The 19,845-nt window shown below is 41.0% G+C and overlaps 1 protein-coding gene across 4 annotated transcripts; it reads right to left on the reverse strand.

Moving 5' to 3' along the window:
* Positions 1-822: 822 nt before the first annotated feature.
* On the reverse strand, positions 823-19,086 carry vps54 (VPS54 subunit of GARP complex). 4 transcript variants are annotated; one of them, XM_086294700.1, is made up of 23 exons: positions 18,921-19,086; positions 14,411-14,585; positions 13,621-13,862; positions 11,398-11,482; positions 10,867-10,901; positions 10,470-10,601; positions 8,954-9,339; positions 8,709-8,835; positions 8,075-8,182; positions 7,908-7,963; positions 7,657-7,753; positions 7,126-7,478; positions 6,217-6,346; positions 5,944-6,125; positions 5,660-5,772; positions 4,847-4,910; positions 4,595-4,700; positions 4,298-4,385; positions 4,062-4,183; positions 3,831-3,911; positions 3,283-3,390; positions 3,103-3,197; positions 823-2,539 (listed from the first exon to the last, which is right to left on the reverse strand). In XM_086294700.1, the coding sequence occupies exons 2-23, from the start codon at positions 14,553-14,555 to the stop codon at positions 2,434-2,436; spliced, it is 2,961 nt and encodes a 986-aa protein (XP_086150826.1). In that variant the 5' UTR covers positions 14,556-14,585; positions 18,921-19,086; the 3' UTR covers positions 823-2,433. The 4 variants fall into 4 exon arrangements, with proteins under 4 accessions (XP_086150826.1, XP_086150827.1, XP_086150824.1 ...); XM_086294701.1 differs by lacking the exon at positions 18,921-19,086 and adding an exon at positions 18,886-18,905; XM_086294698.1 differs by lacking the exon at positions 18,921-19,086 and adding an exon at positions 18,479-18,566.
* Between the last annotated feature and the right edge of the window lie 759 nt (positions 19,087-19,845).

Raw genomic sequence — 19,845 nt, forward strand, 5'->3', positions numbered from 1 at the left:
AACTCAAATTGTCACAGGACCATAACCCTGCTGTTCTCAAGCACCTTTGGTGTCGTCTCCCATCAGGGCTTGGGACTTCCAGTCCATAGATGCTCCTGTACATCATCTTAGTCACTTGATTGTGCCTTTCAGTGTACGAGTCACAGTTGGAGAGTCTCAGTCTTGTTGCCTCTGGTCTTTGTGCTGCCAGGACTAGAGTTTTGTACTGTTGTTTAGGCTGGCCTGTTCTAGCTCATTGGTAGGAGTTCTTGATGCTGTTTTTTTTTTTTTTAGTTATCAAGTAATAGTAATATTTCAAGTAAACCTTGAAAAGTTTTTGGCTGTTCCATCAACCATAGATATGACAAACCTTTCATATTTTTAGCCATCGTCATTCTCACTGTCTAGAGTAACTTAAAGCTTACTTCAGTGAAAGCAAGCGATACATGATCCAAAAAGCCGATGTGAGAAAGATCTAGTACATCCAGCAATGTCAAACGATCTCTTTTAAGTGTTCTCTATCCTTACTTCAGTAACTCCGCTTGAATCAAATACTTCATGTAAAATCTTTCATATCAATTTGGAAAGTGATAGAAAGGGTCGAAAATCAAATTTTTAAAAAACTTAAGTGGTTTCAAGCCAAAGATCTTACAGGAAGTGTTTGATGTGAGTTTTAAGAAAATGAATACAGCTAGAACTGTGCAGAATAGACCGATGTAGTAACATTGGCTAACTGGAAATAACACTCTTACATTTGCCTTAACATGTTTTGTGAGGCTCAGACAGGAAGTATGCTAGCTCTGAAGATGACAATGTGCAACAGATGAACAGACTGACAATAGGTCGCTCCATCATCCTGTTTTATTCACAGCAGGTTTGAAGGAAACCGATTCATTTGGACTCATACACACATGCTCATCAAAACCCCAAAAAGTCTCTCACACACTCACACACACACACACAGTGGTATGGTAGGCACACTGTAGTGGAGAGCTCAGATGTGTCGTCTCTGATAGTCGATTCAAAGTAGGCACTTCTGAAGCAGACAGTGATGATCGTTAATGCTTCTGTTCTCTGGCGCGCCTGACGCTGACCGCTGCAGTCACATCACATTAATCCAACTGTGCTTGTCACCATATGTACACCATTTATGCCTTCTGATTAGTGTGGGAGTTAAGAATGACTATGGCTGCACATGTTAGATTAATCAATCATTTCAGAAGGGCAAATTATTGCAATGCCAGCTCATTAGTTTCATACCAGGAGATTTATCTTGGAAACAAGCTGCTTACAAAAGCCAACACATAGACTAGGAGAGTAGATGAATATTTGCATTTGGGAGTCGAATGGTTCCAAACAGCAGCCTGTCAGCCTGTAGTGTTCTTACTGCTGCAGAGACTGATCTGTGACTGCATCTGGACAGGTCGTTTGCTTCGTGTGACGGGAGCTCTCGGTAGCTGAACAGTCAGGAAGAGAAAATCTGATCAAATCTGATGTCATGAAGAAAACTCTGCTAGCAGGAGGAGGGAGAGCTGTAAGCACTTGTTACTTTTACCCCTGTGGGGAGTTGTGACACAATATTGCAGCATCAGAAGAAGGTATTCTGGATGATAGGTTTAATCAGATTTTCTCTTCCATCTTCGCAGAAAACTAACAGCTCACACAGACTGGAAGGTGCAAAAGTTAACAGCTGATATTCATGCTTCACATCCTGCAAACTCTCTGCATCAGTTTAGCGAGTTCTGCGCCACTGTCAATCATCACAACGACCAGGATCTGACTGGGCTGAAGCAACTGCATGACCAAACTGTTTTAAGGTGGAAGTTAAACCTTTTGAAGTGAATCTTGTCACTATGCCCACATACTGAAATTAAACCTTTCTCTCAGCTACTGTTATTATTATTTTGGAGTATAAAAAAGTAAGCAAATAAACCCAAAAGCAGCTGATCAGAGAGGATTGGAATAGTGTTGACATGGAACAGGAACCCTGTTGATTTTTTTAAGCAATAAGAATGACCCCTCCCAAGCTCTCCGAGTATGCAAAAGGGTAACCTGCCGAGCATGCGGTGTTGATAAAAATCCTGTCAGCTCCAGCATTGCAGACTGCTGGAGGAAAAAGCCTAACACAGTATAGAATGTTTCCGGAGAAAGAAAAATAAATTACCCCCAAATTTCATAAGAATAATCCACATCCTGCCCTCCCACTAAAACAGTAATAATTTATTTTTTCATTTTCTATTGAATTGCACACACTGCGATGAGGTGGCAACAGTTTTTCACCAGGCGCTGTGCGTTTCTGAACAGTCTCTGAAGCACCGGTATGCTGCTGCTCTTCTCCCATACTCGCATTTTTGGTCCCTTTGGGCCTCTTCCAGCCTCAGCCAGCCCCCGGGGGTCAGGCTCCCATAACTGCTGAGGTAAGGTCAGTTCTGGAGATGCAGATTCCATCCTCCATCACCTCTTCTGCTCCCAGACCTCAACCATGTTCAGGTCGAGCCTCTCGAGGCTCTTCAGCCCCTGGATGTTCTCGGTGTAGAACGCCACGTCTACCACCACCAGCCTGCAAACACGAGTCAAAGTGTCAAAGACATGAAAGATGGGGAAGAGCTATGCTCTGACAAGAAGCAGTTTATAACCTCCTAAGACCTGAACTCTTCCACAGCAGCATTTTTAATTTCTCTTTGATATTTGGTCACATTGGGGCCCGATGAACGTAAAAACAAAGAATTACCAGATTTTTTTTTTTTACCTTATTTTTGTTTTTAAGAAAAATGAGAGCCACATATGAGGATATTCTTTCAAAATTGGCAGCAATGATTCTGGCACCGTGGCAGCTGTCACTGACACACACCTATCACCTACGTTAATTCCAAAACTAACTCACAGAAGTGGAACTCTAAATTTGTGTCAGGTTTGTTAAGTACAATTCTAGCACTTTAATATAGCAGATATAAAGACATGTCAAGTATTCATGTAATGTTCAAAATTCTCTTTCAATAAAATGTGAAACAACGGGGAACACCAACAGGAAAAGAGGTGCTACTTCTCTTCAGAGCGAAGCAGGAAGTGCTGCTCTGTCATATCAACATACTCCAATCATTAGCTGGTTTTCAGGGCACTTACCCATGCTGCGGTCCTCCATCATTAATAACTCCAAGCCGAGCCAGCTGCCTCTTCAGATGCATTTTGAAACTGGCATTGATCCTCAGAAACAGCATCTGTATATGGATACACAACTCTCAAGTCTCTGATCAACAAGCTGTCACAGACACAAAAAGAGTAGAGAAAACAAAAAGATCTCACCTGTGTCTGTTCTTCAGGTAAAAGTTCATAAATGGCTTCGTGCATCTTTGCCATCTGCTTACAGATGTTTCTGAAGCAGGCTGAGGGCATCGGAGCCTTCACTTCATACTGAGGACATAAAAGGATACGCCTGAGGTCATGTGATTCTGTGCGCATTTGGAATACAACAATTTAAAATACACAGAAAGATTCTGAGAAAGTGCATTACACATGTCAAAAAGTCATAAATTCTGTACTAATAAAGGACAGAAATGGATACCTGACCATCAGGTATACAGTGCAAGTATAATTTAGTAGGTTCGATTATTGGTTATTTGTTTGTTCTATTATCTAATAGCAATGATTCTATTAAGTCTACATTAATTCAATACTATTATTAAAGTTAAAAAAAAAGGATTAACACAACTAACTGTGGAAATATTAGGCCTACACACACTGCCTGAATCTCATTACAACTGAAAGTCCTCTGTAAATAGAATTATTTTTATGCTTGCATAAAATTTAAAACCATTCATAAAGTGTTCTCGTGTTCCCTGCCCTCATCTAACCTTTGATAGAACCTTCTCAAACAGACTGTCCATGATGGCCACCAGCTTAGCAGAGATCTCTGCTATGTGATCGTTGTAGTCCTGCAACACAACAAACAGCCTCAGCAACACGACTCACATCGAGCTGAAATCTTTGGAGATTTTGTCATGACATTTTATTTTTAACTCTTCTCTCAAACTTTTATTTAGCCAGGATGAGGCCACACTTAAAGTGGTCATGCTGAGTGTTACCTTGGTGATGTGATCAAAGTGTCTGAGAACACTGAATTGTTTGGGCTGCAGTTTGGTCTCAAAATGAGCTCTGATGATGGGAATGTAGTGAACCACCAGCTGCAGACAGCGGGAAGCTAATGCTACAACACACACAGTTAACAGTAAAAATCAGCATTCTCAACCATTAAAAGTTGCTTCACATACTGAAAAAACAGGTCTACTTGTAAGCAGTGTGTGTAGCAGGTGTTATATACCAAGGTTTTTGGTGGTGATGGTCTTGAGGCCGACGATCTGCAAAGCTCCGGCTCCCAGAACCAGCTGGCAGCTCCGAGAGTTGAAGTGCTGCAGAAAGACAATCCAAGAAAATTCAGTAAACACCACCACTCTAAACCTAAGGCTAGCATACCAGCATGTCACGGCTGTGTCAAATGTAAACACTTCAGTGTTGTGATCAAATTGTCTCTAGGAAACAAAGTCTTTTCCTGTTTACTAACTACAAGAGGCTGAACTAACGTAGGATCGTGTGATTTGTGTGCTGTTGAGTTTCTGACCTTGAGGAGATCTGCCAGACGCGTCAGCATGTCTGTAGAGATGGATGGGATGTCATTGACACACTGGCAGTATTCTAAAAAGATCCGGATCAGCAGCAGAACCGTCCTGAAGGAACACAAAGGCTACTCAGAAAATCTTTTAAAACTAAATGTTCACATTTAAAAAGCATTTGCGCTGTCTAACTTCCAACTTTAATGACAGTGTGAGGACAGAATAATATTTAAAATCATGAAATATGTGATTTCACCTACCCAACAACTGCATATTTCTGCCCGTTGACAAGCAGAAACTCTGTGGGTTTCCTGTCATTGGGACCTGGAATGGGAAAACGAATGTTACAAATAAGAAAGCTGTTCTTCTTGTGCTGTGATGTTTCTCTGTTGCTCTGTATGCAAGCTGTGGAACCAAGCCTCAGTGCATCACTAGAAACCTCCAAGCACCTGGAGCCTCTGACAACAACACAGAGCAGTTCTGCTCTACTCCCAGCTTCTTAAGTGTAATTTAAGTCTGTCTGCATGCATGTTTCTGTCCAAACTGGAGGAGGGGGAGACTGCTGCTGCAGTGAACAGGTTTCACTGTTTTTAACACTCTGTTTCACTACAACTCTTTGTATGTTACAAGTCCGCTCTTCTCTGCGCCTGCTGACAGACCAAGAACAGCACAAGCAGCACCAAGCAGACACACGACTGCACTTTAACATAAATTCTGCTTCATGTGGTCCGTTAGGGAAATTAACTGCCCAACCCTCACCCAACAGGTCTCATAGATAACTGCCTCTCAGGGAGTTCTTTTGTCCCCACTGTTTCCTAGTGCTGCTTATAGGGGACTGTCCAATTGTTGGGATTTTCTCTCTAAGGTTTGGGGGTCTTATAAACTCCTTGACTGGACTGAACTGTGAATCTTTACTTCTTTATCCATTTTCTTATTTTACATCAAAGTCAGCATATATATGCAATGTGTTACTCTGTAAGTAGTCAAAACATTTCAGAACTGTAGAACTAAAACTACAGAAATTACAAATAAAATCAGGTTAATGAGGATTTTCGGACAGTGGAGTCTGATACCTGGGATTTTGCGCTCTGGTAGTGATATTCTACCATTAGCAATGGAGTTCACCAGATCCTGAAACTCAGCAGGAACCTCAGCCTGCTTCCAGCGCTCATTATCCAGCAGCAGGCTGCAGGGGCACAAAAGCAAACTTCAGCACCTACACTGCTACATTACAGGAGTAAGACCAGATACACACTCAAATTCAACCATGAAACTAAACCTTCACTCACTCACACAAACAGTTATCATATTTAAAAGCAAACCTTCACATCCTGAAAACAATGGTACTGCAGGTTACCTGAGTTTGGTCTTGCGTTCTTCGTGGAAGCGGTGGACGAAGCGGTTGGCCTGGCTCTGCAACGCGCCCCTCAGGGAAACGCTTCGCCTGCCACAGAGCTCCTCTGTGTCCCTGACAAATCCCTCCACTGCCTGTGAAAGACAAACGAACTCCGCTGAGGTCAGACGCTCCAGAGATCCATCCTGTTAAACGTAAACACAAACACTTCAATTACATTTTCAGGTTTATCCTTTTCCATAGAAAACCTCAAATACAGACACATGTACACCATACCTTGGCTCGGGCTGTGAGCACTTTGACGCAGCGGTCATGGCTGATGTCGGAAGCCGTGTACATGAGCTCCTGGAGGTTGTTTATCACAAGGTTCAGCTCAAAGTCGGTGGGCATCATGTTCTCACCAGGCCTGAACACAAACACACTCACTGTTAACAGGCTGAAGAACCGAGTCAAAGGTTTCACAGCTTTAATCCCTCTCAGTCATTTTCACTTTTGGTTAAATCATTTTTGTACTTTATCTTGGGCAACAACACTTCCATTTTTGTTTTAAGAGAGCCAGTCTCTACAGGAGATTATAAGCCACTACAGTCCACACCACTCTGTAAGATCTGCTGCCACTGGTTTTCAAGTCCAGTTCTCGTGTAAGTTATGCGTGTTTGCCATTTTCGTAGAATCAACTAAAGAAATAAGAGCATCCTGTGTTTTTGTGATAGGCGACCAGTAACAAAGTATCTAAAATGCAGTCATAACACTGGTTCATCCCTTTTTTTATGCTTGAATAATTCACGGGTCAATGTTAAGTAGCATCACAAACAAAAAGTGTTTTTCACAAAGTGCTCTGATACAGGAGCCGAACTGAAAAAGAGAGAAAAAGCACCCAATGTCTAAAGAAAAGCTCCTTCAGAAAGCCTGGAGAACTGCTGCTCAAGACAACTTTAATTACAAGAAAATCTGTCTTGTTGGAAGGCTCAAGACTTTTGAACAAAACTGTCACTTTACGGTTTGATGCTGTTTTCAGTAAATAAGAAGACCTGAATTGCAAAAAAAGGAAAATGCAACAGCCTTTTAACCAGATGTCAGTTAGAGGCTATGGTGCAACGGGACTGCAATTACCATGATATTTTTGTTTTTGTTCAAACAGAAAAAGAAAAAAAGAAGAAGAAGAAAAACTTAAGAGTGACATACATGAAGCTCTGCTCTCTGCTGGCAGACATTTCTGTGGCCCCAGAGTCACTACTGGCAGTCTCCACCCGGCCCTGCTGGCTCCTGAATCCTGCTGCAGAGCTCTGATCCTGGGCTGCCGGCACTACTCGCTGTTGTTTCTGCTCCTGCCGTTTCTGCTGGGCATCATTCAAAGCATCACTGATGAACAGGCCTTCATGGGTGAGGTAGGCCAGCTCAGCCTCTCCCTGCAGGAGTGACGGGACCTGAGAAGCCTCTTGGCCGGATGGTTCTGAACAGGAGTCCTCCAGGAGACGGGTTTTCTGGTTTGAGTCCAGAACCTCTAGAACCACATTCCTGATCACATTCATAGTGGCCTAGCAAACAGGCAGTTGGGTAATAAGGTGCACAATTAGATTCAGTTTGTTGAATTCACACAGAAAGAATATTTTTACCTGCATCAAATGTTGGATAATGTTTGTGATGTGTGAACCATCTTCTGAAGTCTAGCAGACTAAAAATAGGAGCTCTGTACCAGGAGCTGTTTTGACTAACCTTGATTCTCTGCAGGAAGAAAAGGAAGCTCTCAAAGACATTTTTCAGCAGGTCAAACCACTGAGGGAATGTCATCAGACGCATTTGGTCAGCAAGCCTTGAGAAACACAAATGCACACATGTACAGCGAGTCTCCATGAGGTTCAACTTGGACTGGTATTTTCTTTGTTTACAAAGTCAATGTGCTCATTAAACATTGCATAAAATGCTTTAATACAACCAGTGGTATTAATCACATTGTTCCAACTTACTTAACAACGACTTCAGCATCAATTTCTTCTATCTGCACAACACTATCTGCCACACACTGCAAACACAAAAAGGTTTCTATTACATGATAAATCGCAGCTGGATCGCTGTTATTTAATGCAGCGCTTAGAAACAGATAAAGACTGGACTGTGTCAGGAGGAGTCACACCTGAGAGACGATTGCCTTGGCCGCTACGATCATCTCATCACTGTAAATATCCAGAAAATCCAGCTTCCGCTGCCGCAGCAGGCCGAACACCAGCGACTCCAGACGCTCCTAAAATCCACAGACAAACGCACCAGAAAATACAGGGTCCTAAAACACTGACATGACCGGGCAGCAGGGTTTCAGAAAGCTGAGATGAATTTAATATGAGACCGAAGAATTCAATTATGTAATCACATTCAAAGACTAAAAACGAATACTGATACTCAGCATGAGCAGAGCTGCACAGCTGTATATAATTGTTTCTGTCAGACTATAATAATGACTTGCTGCCAGAATCAGATTCTACATTTTGTTTGATGTAACTGAAACTAAAAGCAGAAGCACATTCGAAATGACAAAGAAATATAATTTAGTCTTTCGATATTAAGCATCACACTGATGACAGGAACAGAAACGTTGATGTTTTGTGTGTGTAGATGTAGCAGGAATACTTATATTTATCATGTATACAGAGATGCATGCAAATGTAAATGGCAACCGCACATTCCCCAACAGTTGTTGTTGTCAGTCATCTTCTAAACATGACCATCCTGAAATCTATTAGACCCTTTGTGTTGAAGGTGATTGTTCAGACCTTCTCCAGAACCTGTGGCTCATCTCTCAGGCTGCGGTTCAGGTCACTGTGAGCGTACATACTGAAGTCCTCCACCATCATCTTATCAATCAGCTTCTCTAGCTCGCACAGCTGGGAGCCCAGATGTCTGAGAGATGCAAACACAGCATTGTACAGCTGCTCTGTTGGCTGCTTGTAGAACATCAATTTCAGACATCACAACAAAAACTATCCTAGTAAAACTGATCCAGTAAACACACTCTCACCTGAAGCTGTGGATGCCCTGCAGCTCTTGCTGGAGCACCTCCTTAGTGGTGGCGATAAGTTCCAGTGCTCCAACAAACTCAGAGGTGGAGAGCAGCAGCTGTACAGTGGGCTGTGTCTGATGCACTGCGGCCATCAGCTTCAGCTTGTTGTGCAGCTTCACGCAGTTGTTGCGAGTCAGGGCGGTGCAGAGAGCCTGGAGAGGTCCTTGGCACATGACCTGGTCCATGGCAGCTGTACGGCCCCGAAGGACGGCCACGGCATGCTGCGTCTCCTGCAGCTGGTCCTGCAGCTCGTGCTGCGACGACATAGCATGGAAAAACGCTTCGGAACGCAGCGAGATCTGTCGAGCAATGCTCACCTCCACCACATCTAGGTAGTGGCTGAGCTGGAGGAAAAAGAACATCATTTGATTAACTTCTACATATGAAGGTCGCTGGTTTAACTGATCTAATGACTGATGAGCACAAAAGTGCAAATCAACAACTATCCTGTTTGATTAGGATCCTGTTAACTGTAAGCAGTTAATCACATGACACATGACCGATACTAAACCTCCACTGCGGTTATATTCTACTTGTCATAAGTTTTAAATATCTTCAGGTAAATTAACTGAACAATAACAATATGCATTTCATCCTTAAATATATAACAACAGACGTCTAATTTCTGTGTTTAGATCAAGTCCATCAAATACAATTATAAATAAATTACAATTATCCATCATTTTTCTTAACCTCTCCAGTCAACACCAACCAGTGTCCTTTTAGAAATCATCTTGGTAACACCTCAAGGTAATTAACTTATAGAATGTATCTACAGGAACTTTAATTTCACTCCTCATCAAAAGTGACTGGACCGGTGAGTCTACAACTCCTGCTAGCTTTCCCTAAAATAAAGATTGAACGATATATTACAAAATTTCCTGGAGTGCCACGTGTCTTTCTTGTAAAACTGAGAAAAGCAGAAAATACTCACAGATGTAGAAGCTAAAGGGATTTAAACAAGTATTTAACAAAATTGCTACTAAAACTTATTAGTATTATTATTTTTAAGTTCCTTTTGTTCTTTTGTTATGCTACAAGGCCCCAACACCAAACTACCTCTTACTGGTCAGTGGTTGCTTCTTGTTTAGGTTGTGATTAGCTGTTTAGACAGATAAACATGCCGGTGTCAGAGCCAAAACCACTGTTTGTGGATGTGTAAAATTCAACACAAACAGCAGGGGGGGGCAGGAGCACCCTGAATTCAGCCCTCTGCAGGTTGATCATTTTCATTCCCATTAAACAATCGCATCCTTTATTCCTTACATTTCACAGTCCATATCAGTACAGATACTCAGCATGATGCTTTTCTCCATTGTGATCTGATGCGTTTTCAAAGGAACACTATATAACTGCCTTGGAGTGTTACCAAGATGGTTTGAAAGGAACACTTTGAAAACACATCAGTGCAGGTTTACTCTCGATCTACAGATCGCCCTCCCTGGGTGATCTGTATGTGTTGATGAGAATTCACCTTTTCCTGGAGCAGTTTGGAAGAAGCCACGTCTCTGCTGCTCTTCCCCCCAGCATTGTTAAAGTGTGACCAGGGAAGGACCATGTTGAAGGTAGCCGGGTCCTCAAGAGCAAAGTCGGGCTTCATGAAAATCTGACAATATAAAGCACAGTGAGACAGTGAAGCAGCAAGGTCACTCTGGAGACAGCCTGTTGTCACAATAGTGTCACTATCATGTCTAAGCTAATAAATGAGACATGCTTAGTTGCAAGTGTCAAAAGAGTCACAATGTGTTTGAGTCCACAGCTAAAATGATACAACGGAACTGCATTAGAGCATTGGCCACACTGTCAAAGTTAAAGGGAAAGAGAAATCCAAAGAGAATCAGACAGAATATTATGCATGTTTGCATAATTACCTTCGGGACTTGCTCCAGCTCAGTTCTGGATTTGTCTGGAATAAGCAACAAAAGCTCTAAATCACTATCGGTTACAGTAGTTATGTTTAAGAGTCAGAATATCCTTTTGTGTTGCTCAGCTAACAAAGTTTGACAAAGTTTAGTTTCTAAGACTGACACTAGAGTGTGCTCTGTACAAACTAAACAATAAAAATAAAAAAGACAGGAAACTTGTGAAAAGTGCAGCAAGCAGAGAAATGTGTTTATCAGATCAAATTCTGAAATGTGCATTAAAGGCATAAAATATTGTTTTGGAAGCAAATCAAAAGAAAGATAATAAAACCCGTGTGTTAAACTGTAAAAACCCTTAAATCTATTAAAGAGCCAAGGTTCAGGACCAAACTACGCTCACATACACTTAATGTGTGGTACAGTCAGATGTGACAGTGTATATGTATACACTGTAGCCTGCATATTTGCATCTGAAGTCATTGCGTGCTGCCAATCTTAGGCAGTCAGAGAGTCCTGCAGCAGCTGGTTAATAATTCATACCTTGGTTGGTGGTGATACTAGAGACAGCGTCGACATCATCTTTGTTGGGGCAGATCGTCTTGCAACGTTCATGGATTCGTTCCCTCTAAAAATGAAATCATGAAATCCAAAAAGGAAGTTCAGGATTTTTGGCCCAGCCCGCTCTCTGTAAAGCTAACATGATCGTTACGCACCAGGAAAAAAAGGCTTGAGTGAATCACAGAAGCCAAGTTTGATGATACAAACTAACAAAGGTTACAGCTGTGGGTCATTAGAGAAGAACAAAGCAACACACTGAACAAGAAATCAGATGCATGAAACCCGTAGGAGGAAGTGAAAACAAAGCTACAATAACATTTCTAAAAACTAGATGACTCTTACAAGAACAGAAATGCACTGTCAGAAGTGCAAGAGATGTTACAGCTCAATCTCACCACACTCAGCTGGTAACAAAAGTAATAAAAGACTAAATGAGGAACAGAAACCTTCTGTAAGAGCTATTTTTGCCACTTGAGGCATTATAAAAATGAAGCAGCACAGGCCAAGACAATTTAAGAATTTAAAAACACATAAGAACTTTAAAGCCTGTTTGTATTTTATTTTCATTATTTTAATTGTTTGTAGAATGTTTGTTGACAACATTAAAGCATCAGCTGCATTTCAAGACATCTATTCTACTTGAAACATGACAGCCAGTAAAGGAAGGTTTTAGAATCAGAATCAGAAACTTTATTGTCATTGTCATGAGAACAACGAAATTAAGAATGGTCCCCGATCATTGCATCATCCCTAGCAATATCAAAATATAAATAAAACAATAAAATTCAATAAATAAAATAGATAGAATACTTAAAATACTAATAAGATATAACAGTAAAACATTCACATACATTCCCACACACATGCTTCAGACCGTGCATAGATTAACACAAGAGTGGCGTGATGGACATTTTTTTTGTAGTATTCAGATGTGTTATTGCAGTTGGATAACAGCTGTGTTTGAGTCTATTAGTCCTTGCTCTGATTGCCCTGTACCGTCCAACACATTTATCCAACACATTAAGGTGTGTTTGTACTGTATCGAGACTGGATTCCCTTTAAAACTTTGAATCTTGAATACAAATGTACAGCTGCTGTCTCTTAAACACAAAGACATTCCTCACTGGGGCTGGGTTAATGATGAACGTAAGACTATCTCAAAACGCCATTTTTACTCACGTCACTTCCATAATCGTTTAAGCACGCTACTCATCCTACCCACAGCGCTCTGGCTTTGGCTTGGTTACCAGTTAACTTCTGTAAATCAAACCCTACTTTAACTATTAAACAATAAATTACTATCAGTAACCATGTATGTTACTGTTCGTATCTATACACATAACTGCAGTTGTCATGTTTCCTCCAGTAGAAGCTATCAGTTAGAACTAATGTAGCTTAACTGTGAGGCAAAACAAGAAGAGCAAATCTCAGCCAAATGCCAGAGTAACACAACCATTGTGATAAGTAACTCTGTCAACAAATGAGTGCATGTACAAGAAAAAAAAAGAAAGAAAAATCAACATGAAAACCCCTGACTGGTTAAAGTGAAAATCACATATTTAACATACAGACTGAGACACATCTTTCCATCACAACAGCTTTGGCATCAGTACTTCTATTGCTTTTTTATTTAGTAAACTCCTCTAGGAAATGCAAATGCCTCCAGTATTCAGGCTGTTTGAATTCCTGAGATTTAAAAAAAGGTCCAGCTTTATTCAGACATTTTCATCTTTTCTTCTTCTATAATGCCACCTTTGTTCTAAATGGTGGGAAAATACAGCAGCTGCTCATCAGCGGGAGACAGTTGCATTGTTTGCACAAGATCCATGCACAAGATTTCTTAAACTAAAGTTCTTAGTTAACAGATGCATTTCAAGACTTCTACTTTACATGTCCTGAGCAAAAAAGGCTACAAAGTGAAACTGCCTCAGATTCTTGACAAACCCAAAACAAGAGAAACGTAGAATCTTTCTCAGGAACCCCAAAAGGTTGATTGTAGGGTTTTCACTGGGAGAAACGTTTCGTCACTCATCTAAGTGACTTCTTCAGTCTCAGCCGACTGCAGGTTTCCCCAATCAAGACTCTCTCAAGAACAAAAATATCCTAATAGCATCTTTAACATTGACTCCACACAGATCTGAGCTGCAGTGATACTGACTTGTCAACAAATCATAAATGCTCTTAATAATTCGCTCTAGGTATTACCTGAGTCATCTCTTGCAGGTAGGGCCCAAAGTGCTCCTTGGTGATGTTGGGGAGGCAAAATGAGGGCATCACCTCCGTCTCGGTGAAGTCCAGCCCCCATGTTTTAGTGAAAAAGTCAGATTCCCTTTTGGCGAGCCGAGGGTCATTCAGTGCAGCTGGGAGGTTGACCTTCGAGCTATAAACTGTCCATCGGTCGTGCTCTGCCACCACAGATGGGCCATTACACAGGCCCTGCCCCTCACCTGGAGGACCACATAGAAATAAAGTCAGTGCTTTCATTTTCTGCGGAGAACAACAACTCATAATTTAAGCATCTGGCCTGCCATGGTTTCTTGGTTTTGTTTCCATGTTCCTGAACTTAAATCACAGCTGTGGCCCAGGTGAATGCAACAAACAGCAACATCACAAGCACAGCAGTAAATCAATGCACAACATACAGATAAAAACTGCAAGACGCTGTGTTTTCCTGCAGTGTCACAAATTTGTCTATTTAAAGTTCATTTGTGTTCAATATGACAACGTGAAAGAAAGAGTGGGCTTTAGATAGCCAGTATGTAAAAAAAAATGTATACTTAAAAAAATATTAGCATCACTGTTTATGTTTCTATGTAAACTTTAAATGACTGATGACCCTTAGCGCAGATGTATAGATGAACATCTAGATTTTCACCACCTTTTATAGACTATTTTCACTGTCTAACTGCAAAATATGTATACTTTCTGGTTATGTTCTACTGCTAAAAATGATGCCTATGCATGCCATTGCACTGAAGTCAGTCATTCTTCCTACCAGTCGGCTCCTTCGGGCAGACGTCAGGCAAAGAGCGGATATGCCGGTAGCGAGGTGGGGAAGGATCTCGCTCCTTGTGATAGATCCCATCTCGGCCTCCGCTGCTGGGACGAGGCACTGGGGAGGAGCTGTGACTGGAGGCCATGTCATTGGGACGTGCCTCCCAGCAGGCTAGCTGGAAAAAAAAGATGAAAACAGGGCTAGCATTAGATAGAGAAATCATAATCAGCACTATCAACTCCAAATCAGCAAAGTTCCAAACGAGTTATGTGGTCCATCTCTCTTAAAACTTTGCCCAATCTGTAAAGAGTCACAGATGTTTTCAGAAGATTGATCTTGTAAGATGTTAAAGCATCAATAATTTCATAAAGTCACTGGGCATTGTTTTGGGGGTTTTTTGTTTTTTTAAATAAATAGTAATAGTGAGTCTTTGGGAACCATTTTTTGTAGTGGATGACTAGGGGACTTTCTGAAGTCTCATTCCACATCTCTGCAGGTTTGTGGTTTCAAAATGATGATTTCTTGAAATTGGCAGCTTTTAGTATCACGTCTTCCCCTTCTGTTGTACACCATTAGGGATAGCAACACTACATTAAAAAAAACGATTGGTGGCTGAATCTAATTAACCTTTAAATTTGAGTGTTTTTAGACCCATTGCCACAGTCTGAAATCAAGCACATGACCATGCAGTCTGTCTTTACAAAGTTTTGTGAAAGAATGAATCATTCTAACAAGCTCAGAAAATTCGAGTGTGGTACTGCAAGAGAAGGCATCCTAGTCCAAGTCTTCCCTCCTAGATATGATCAACTGTGGGGGTACTGTAGGGGATGTTATTGCAAAGTGAAAGCATTTAGGAATCGCAGCAACTCAGCCTCAAAGTGGCAGACTGTACAAAGTTATACTGTGATTGCTAAGTGTTGAAGTGCATAATGTGTAAAAGTTGCCAATCTTCTGCTGACTCAGTAAATGCTGTAGCATGGGTTTCAATGGCTGAGCAGCTCTTGTACTTGTAATGTGTTGGTGTTCCTTTAGTTTTGCCATAAAGTCTTACACATTCATCTAACCAGCAAAAGATCCAAAGTTTGATCATGGGACAAGACACAAACCTCTTCATGGTTGCATCAGAAAGAACATCCAGTACAAACAAATTCAATAAAATGTGTTGAGCTACCTGCTATAGCGAACCCTTGTATATAACAGACAAATCAAAGGTAGCTTTTAGTGTAACTTGTTAGCTGCAGTAGAGAACGACTATGTGTTCAGCTTGCCATGTACAAGGCAGACTAAAGTTACATCAAAATTTGTGAAGGGCCTCAATTTCAATACAAGTTCTACATCAAACTGACAGAAACGTGCCCTGGTTCATCCACTGGTGCAAGCAAGTCTCCAGCTCTTTCTGTGTGGTAATGTACACAGTGGTTTTATGGGGGGGTGGGGTGACTGGTACAGCTTTCAACAGTGCTGCATTAAATCTAACAACTGAGATAATAACATGCATTCATTTTGTTAACTACATTTGAAGGTTCAGTTAACACTTGCATGAGGCTGGTGACCTGTCCAGGGAGTACCTTGCTTATGCCCTAAGATAGCTGGGATAGACTGCAGCCCCCCCCCCCCCCACACACACACAACCCTGAAGTATAAGATACCATAACTGGATGAGTAGGTGAAGAGCGAGGTTATCAGCTAATGTTGGCAAACTACATCCAAAAACTGACTGATACAACACACACATACATACATATGTGCTATTAAATAAAAAGTAAAAGACTTTTTGTAGCTCTCTGATGTACTGTATAACATATCGAACAGTATCATTTATCATTTCATTAAAAATGCTCCAAATACACAAACAACACAAATATAGAAAAGTCCTTTGGTTAAGTGACAAATTTAAGGCCTATCAACCTCCAGTCAGTAAGCCTACATACATCTGCAACGTGGTGAAAGTGCTCTCAGATGTGCTTAAATTCTTTAAAACTTAATGCAGACATTTTCTGCACCATCTGTAGCGAAAAATGCAAGCTGACAAAAAGCTGACCAAGGCGGCAACACCCGATCAAACACAAAATGCATCTAAACTTTGACCACATGTTTCATATTTGATGCTCTGCTGATTCAACTGGAAAAGGTACCCAGCTCCACCTGCCTGGGTCAACAGACCTGTGCTGCTTTTCGGCCGTCTTACAATTGTTATACAAGGAGAAACTACCTATAGGGTCAGTTTTGTGTACCACCCTGTAAAATTTGGACCAAAGCTGACTTGGCCATGGAAGAACTGCATTTTTTAGAGTTTTACATTGGCTCCATTTCACAGCCCTGGTGGTTAACAACTGAAAGAAAACTGCTGGTTAAATGACAGCTGTAAACCAATGATATGTTGCTGTGCTAACAGTCAGTTGTAATCTGACTGCTCAAACTGTGGAGGTGTATGACCCTCTGCTGTTAATCCCATCACACAAATGAGAGGATTATAGATCTATGCGCTCCCCATTATTATCAGAACCGTTTTTAGCTCCTTCATATTGCTTTTACATTTTAAAAAAATGCTGTCAAAATATTAAGAACCATCTTAACACATAAAACTTCAGACTTGTCACAGATTCAAGCACTCACAACCATCTTGGATCCTTGGCCCGTCAATTTTCTACCACCCACTGCAACTGCATGGAGCTAAAAATAGGAATGATTGTCCGATTCATCTTTTTGAAGACAGACTGCTTTGAAGGAATAGGAAGGAATGGCAGTAATATGGTGATAGCCAAAGATTAAAATAAGTATTATTTGAATTTATTTATGCAGGTACATCAGGTATATAACTGGCTAGTTCTTCACTATATGACATATAAGATATGTCAAGCAGTAACACTGAATCCCATCCATAAAAGAAAAAGAAAAAAAAACAAGCAGGAGCAGCTTATAACACCTTCCTCATTTATTTTCATCTGCCCTTAGAAAACCGTTGTAAAATACTGAAAAACAATAAATCATCAGCAAATTACAGTAAAACAAGAGCATAACTGCACAGAGATATTCTTGCTGAGATCATAAAAGCTCAGTTATATTTCTATGTTGACATGTAAAGTCCAAAGAAAAATTATTTACCGATTCTTAGAAATCCAAATTATTCAGGAATAGTTTTGGACGGCATGTATGGACAAAGAATACTTGTTTAAAAAAAAAAAAAAAAAAAAAAAAACAGTGTGCACCATCCTATATTAGGATCTTATTAATTAATCAGGCTTTTAATCCTTTTCTCGGTATCAACTAAAGTGAAAGCACAATACCAAGGGGAGCCGCTGTATTGAACTCGATTCTACTTGTTTCAATCACATTATGATCTACTCAGCGAGAACTGATTATTTTCAGGCATAAACGTTTCCTTATAATGTAAATCTGAAACCCTAATATATTCCGGAAATTGTGCCAAGAAATAAACATGGCCTTAATGGCATTTTTTTTTAGTAATTAGCACCGTTAATAAATTATACTATAAATTTCCTCGCCCATCGTGATTATTTCTGAGCGGAGAAAAAACAGGTGTCCCTTGTAGTCATTTAATCTTTGATATTAAAATGTTTATGCTTTCGGCTGTCATCGTTGCTGTGCCTCCCATCGGGACAAGTAGATGTAACAGAAGCTAGGCAGCTAGCCTTAGCCTAGCTACAGTGCACGCATTGCTGGCAGGTGTTTGCATTACAACCGTTCACGCTGACAGTGAAGTCAATGCCTAACAGCAACATGAAACACACAAAACTAATTGCAGTTTTGTTGTCAGGGGCTGATGTGCTGCAGAATATTCGCGGCCTTATTAGCTACATGCTAGAGCTAACGCTACAGCTAATGTTGTCAACGGCAGTTACACGTAGACTAGCCAATGGTAGCAAGTTAGCCGGATAAGCTACCCCAACAGGCAACATAAAAACACCAAAGAAAGCCCGGAATGACAGGGGACCGAGAGGCTTCATTTGGACACCTACCTGTCATGTAAAATAAAGCGGACGGTGTGTCTTTTCTTCATAATCACAGTAGCACTAAAGGAAACGAGGGGAAAACAACAGGACTCACAGCAGTTAATACCGGTATACGGACCATCATGCACTGCTGGAAAGAGGAACATCAACGTCAGGTTCTTTATTTGCCTGTTTGCAAGTTTCAGTCTTCAAAGCTCGCTGCTGCCCCCTGCTAACTAAAGCTGAATCGGTCCATATCAATGTCATTGGTCCGTATACAGTAGACAACAAAGTGCGCACTCACCGGCCACTAGATACAGCTGTTAAACTGTTATATAAACAGTTTATGGCATATCTAATATAGCAGCAACTCAGCATTTTGTCATGTAGACATTGTTAAGACGAACTGCTGTTCAAATTGAGTATCAGAACGGGCAACGAAAGGTGATAAGTGATTGTGAAGCAGGGTTTAACTTAACTGCACAACAGAAGATCAGAAAAACGCTGACCGGGCATACTTACAGTAACAACCGCATAATTTTAATTGAATAACCTACGAGAGTAGTGCTATTGAACTTTCCGTCTTCTTATGGCCACTGTGTCCCCGGTCTTTCGATGGCTACTTCCAGCAGGATAACTCGCCATGCCGCAAAGCTAAAATAATTTCAAATAGGTTTACTGAACACGATATATTAAACGGTGTTACGGCAGTGCCTATCCCAGCTGTCGAGAGACAGGGTCACCAGTCTAACAGGGTTAACGAAGAGAGATAGACAACCTCACAATGTCACCTATGGGCAATTTAGCCTAACCCCATTAACTGCATGTCTTTGGACTGTGGGAGGAAGCCGGAGTACGCGGACAGGACCCACGCAAACACGGGGGGAACATGCATAGCATGATTGTGGAATTGAACCCAGAACCTTCCTGCTGTGATACAACAATGCTAACTAATTTATTTCTCGCTGGTAATGCCCTCATTCATTTTAGGATGCTGGATCTACCCAAGATTCAATTCAATTTTATTTATACAGCGCCAATCACAACAGCTGTCGCCTCAAGGCGCTTTATATTGTAAGGCATACTTTACAATAATACAACAGAGAAAACCCCACAATCATGTGACCCCATATGAACAAAGCTTTGGCAGCAGTGGGGAGGAAAAAACTCCCTTTTAACAAGAAGAAACCTCCAGCAGAACTAGGCTCAGGGAGGGGCGGTCATCTGCCGTGAGGGAAATAGGACCAGATATGTTGCTAAATTTATTTTTTCATATTGTGAAATGTTTTAGAAAAAAACTGTAATTATAATAATTTTATGTTATTCAGAGGTTGAATGAAAATACTAGATACTTCAGTACACCTTAAACTGTGGTAAAGTTCACAGTAATGCACTGGACTGGTGCAGGACAAGGTGTGATAATCATGCTCAATGCGAGGTTACAAGGGTAGCGGACATTAATTCAAGGTACTGATGCTGATT

Source organism: Aulonocara sp. 'chitande type north' Nkhata Bay, linkage group LG6, assembly GCF_057382095.1.
Source record: "Aulonocara sp. 'chitande type north' Nkhata Bay isolate Kocher_YH1m ecotype deep benthic linkage group LG6, A_spYH_male_GT1.1, whole genome shotgun sequence".
Classification (NCBI taxonomy): Eukaryota; Metazoa; Chordata; class Actinopteri; order Cichliformes; family Cichlidae; genus Aulonocara; species Aulonocara sp. 'chitande type north' Nkhata Bay.

Coding starts and splice junctions, on each gene's coding strand:
- vps54 (XM_086294698.1), bottom strand. CDS start 18,508: ATGATGGTCCGTATACCGGTATTAACTGCT. Junction 7,754..7,907: donor GATGCTGAAGTCGTTGTTAA/GTAAGTTGGAAC, acceptor GTGTTTCTCAAG/GCTTGCTGACCAAATGCGTC. Junction 6,347..7,125: donor AGCAGAGAGCAGAGCTTCAT/GTATGTCACTCT, acceptor GTTTGTGTTCAG/GCCTGGTGAGAACATGATGC.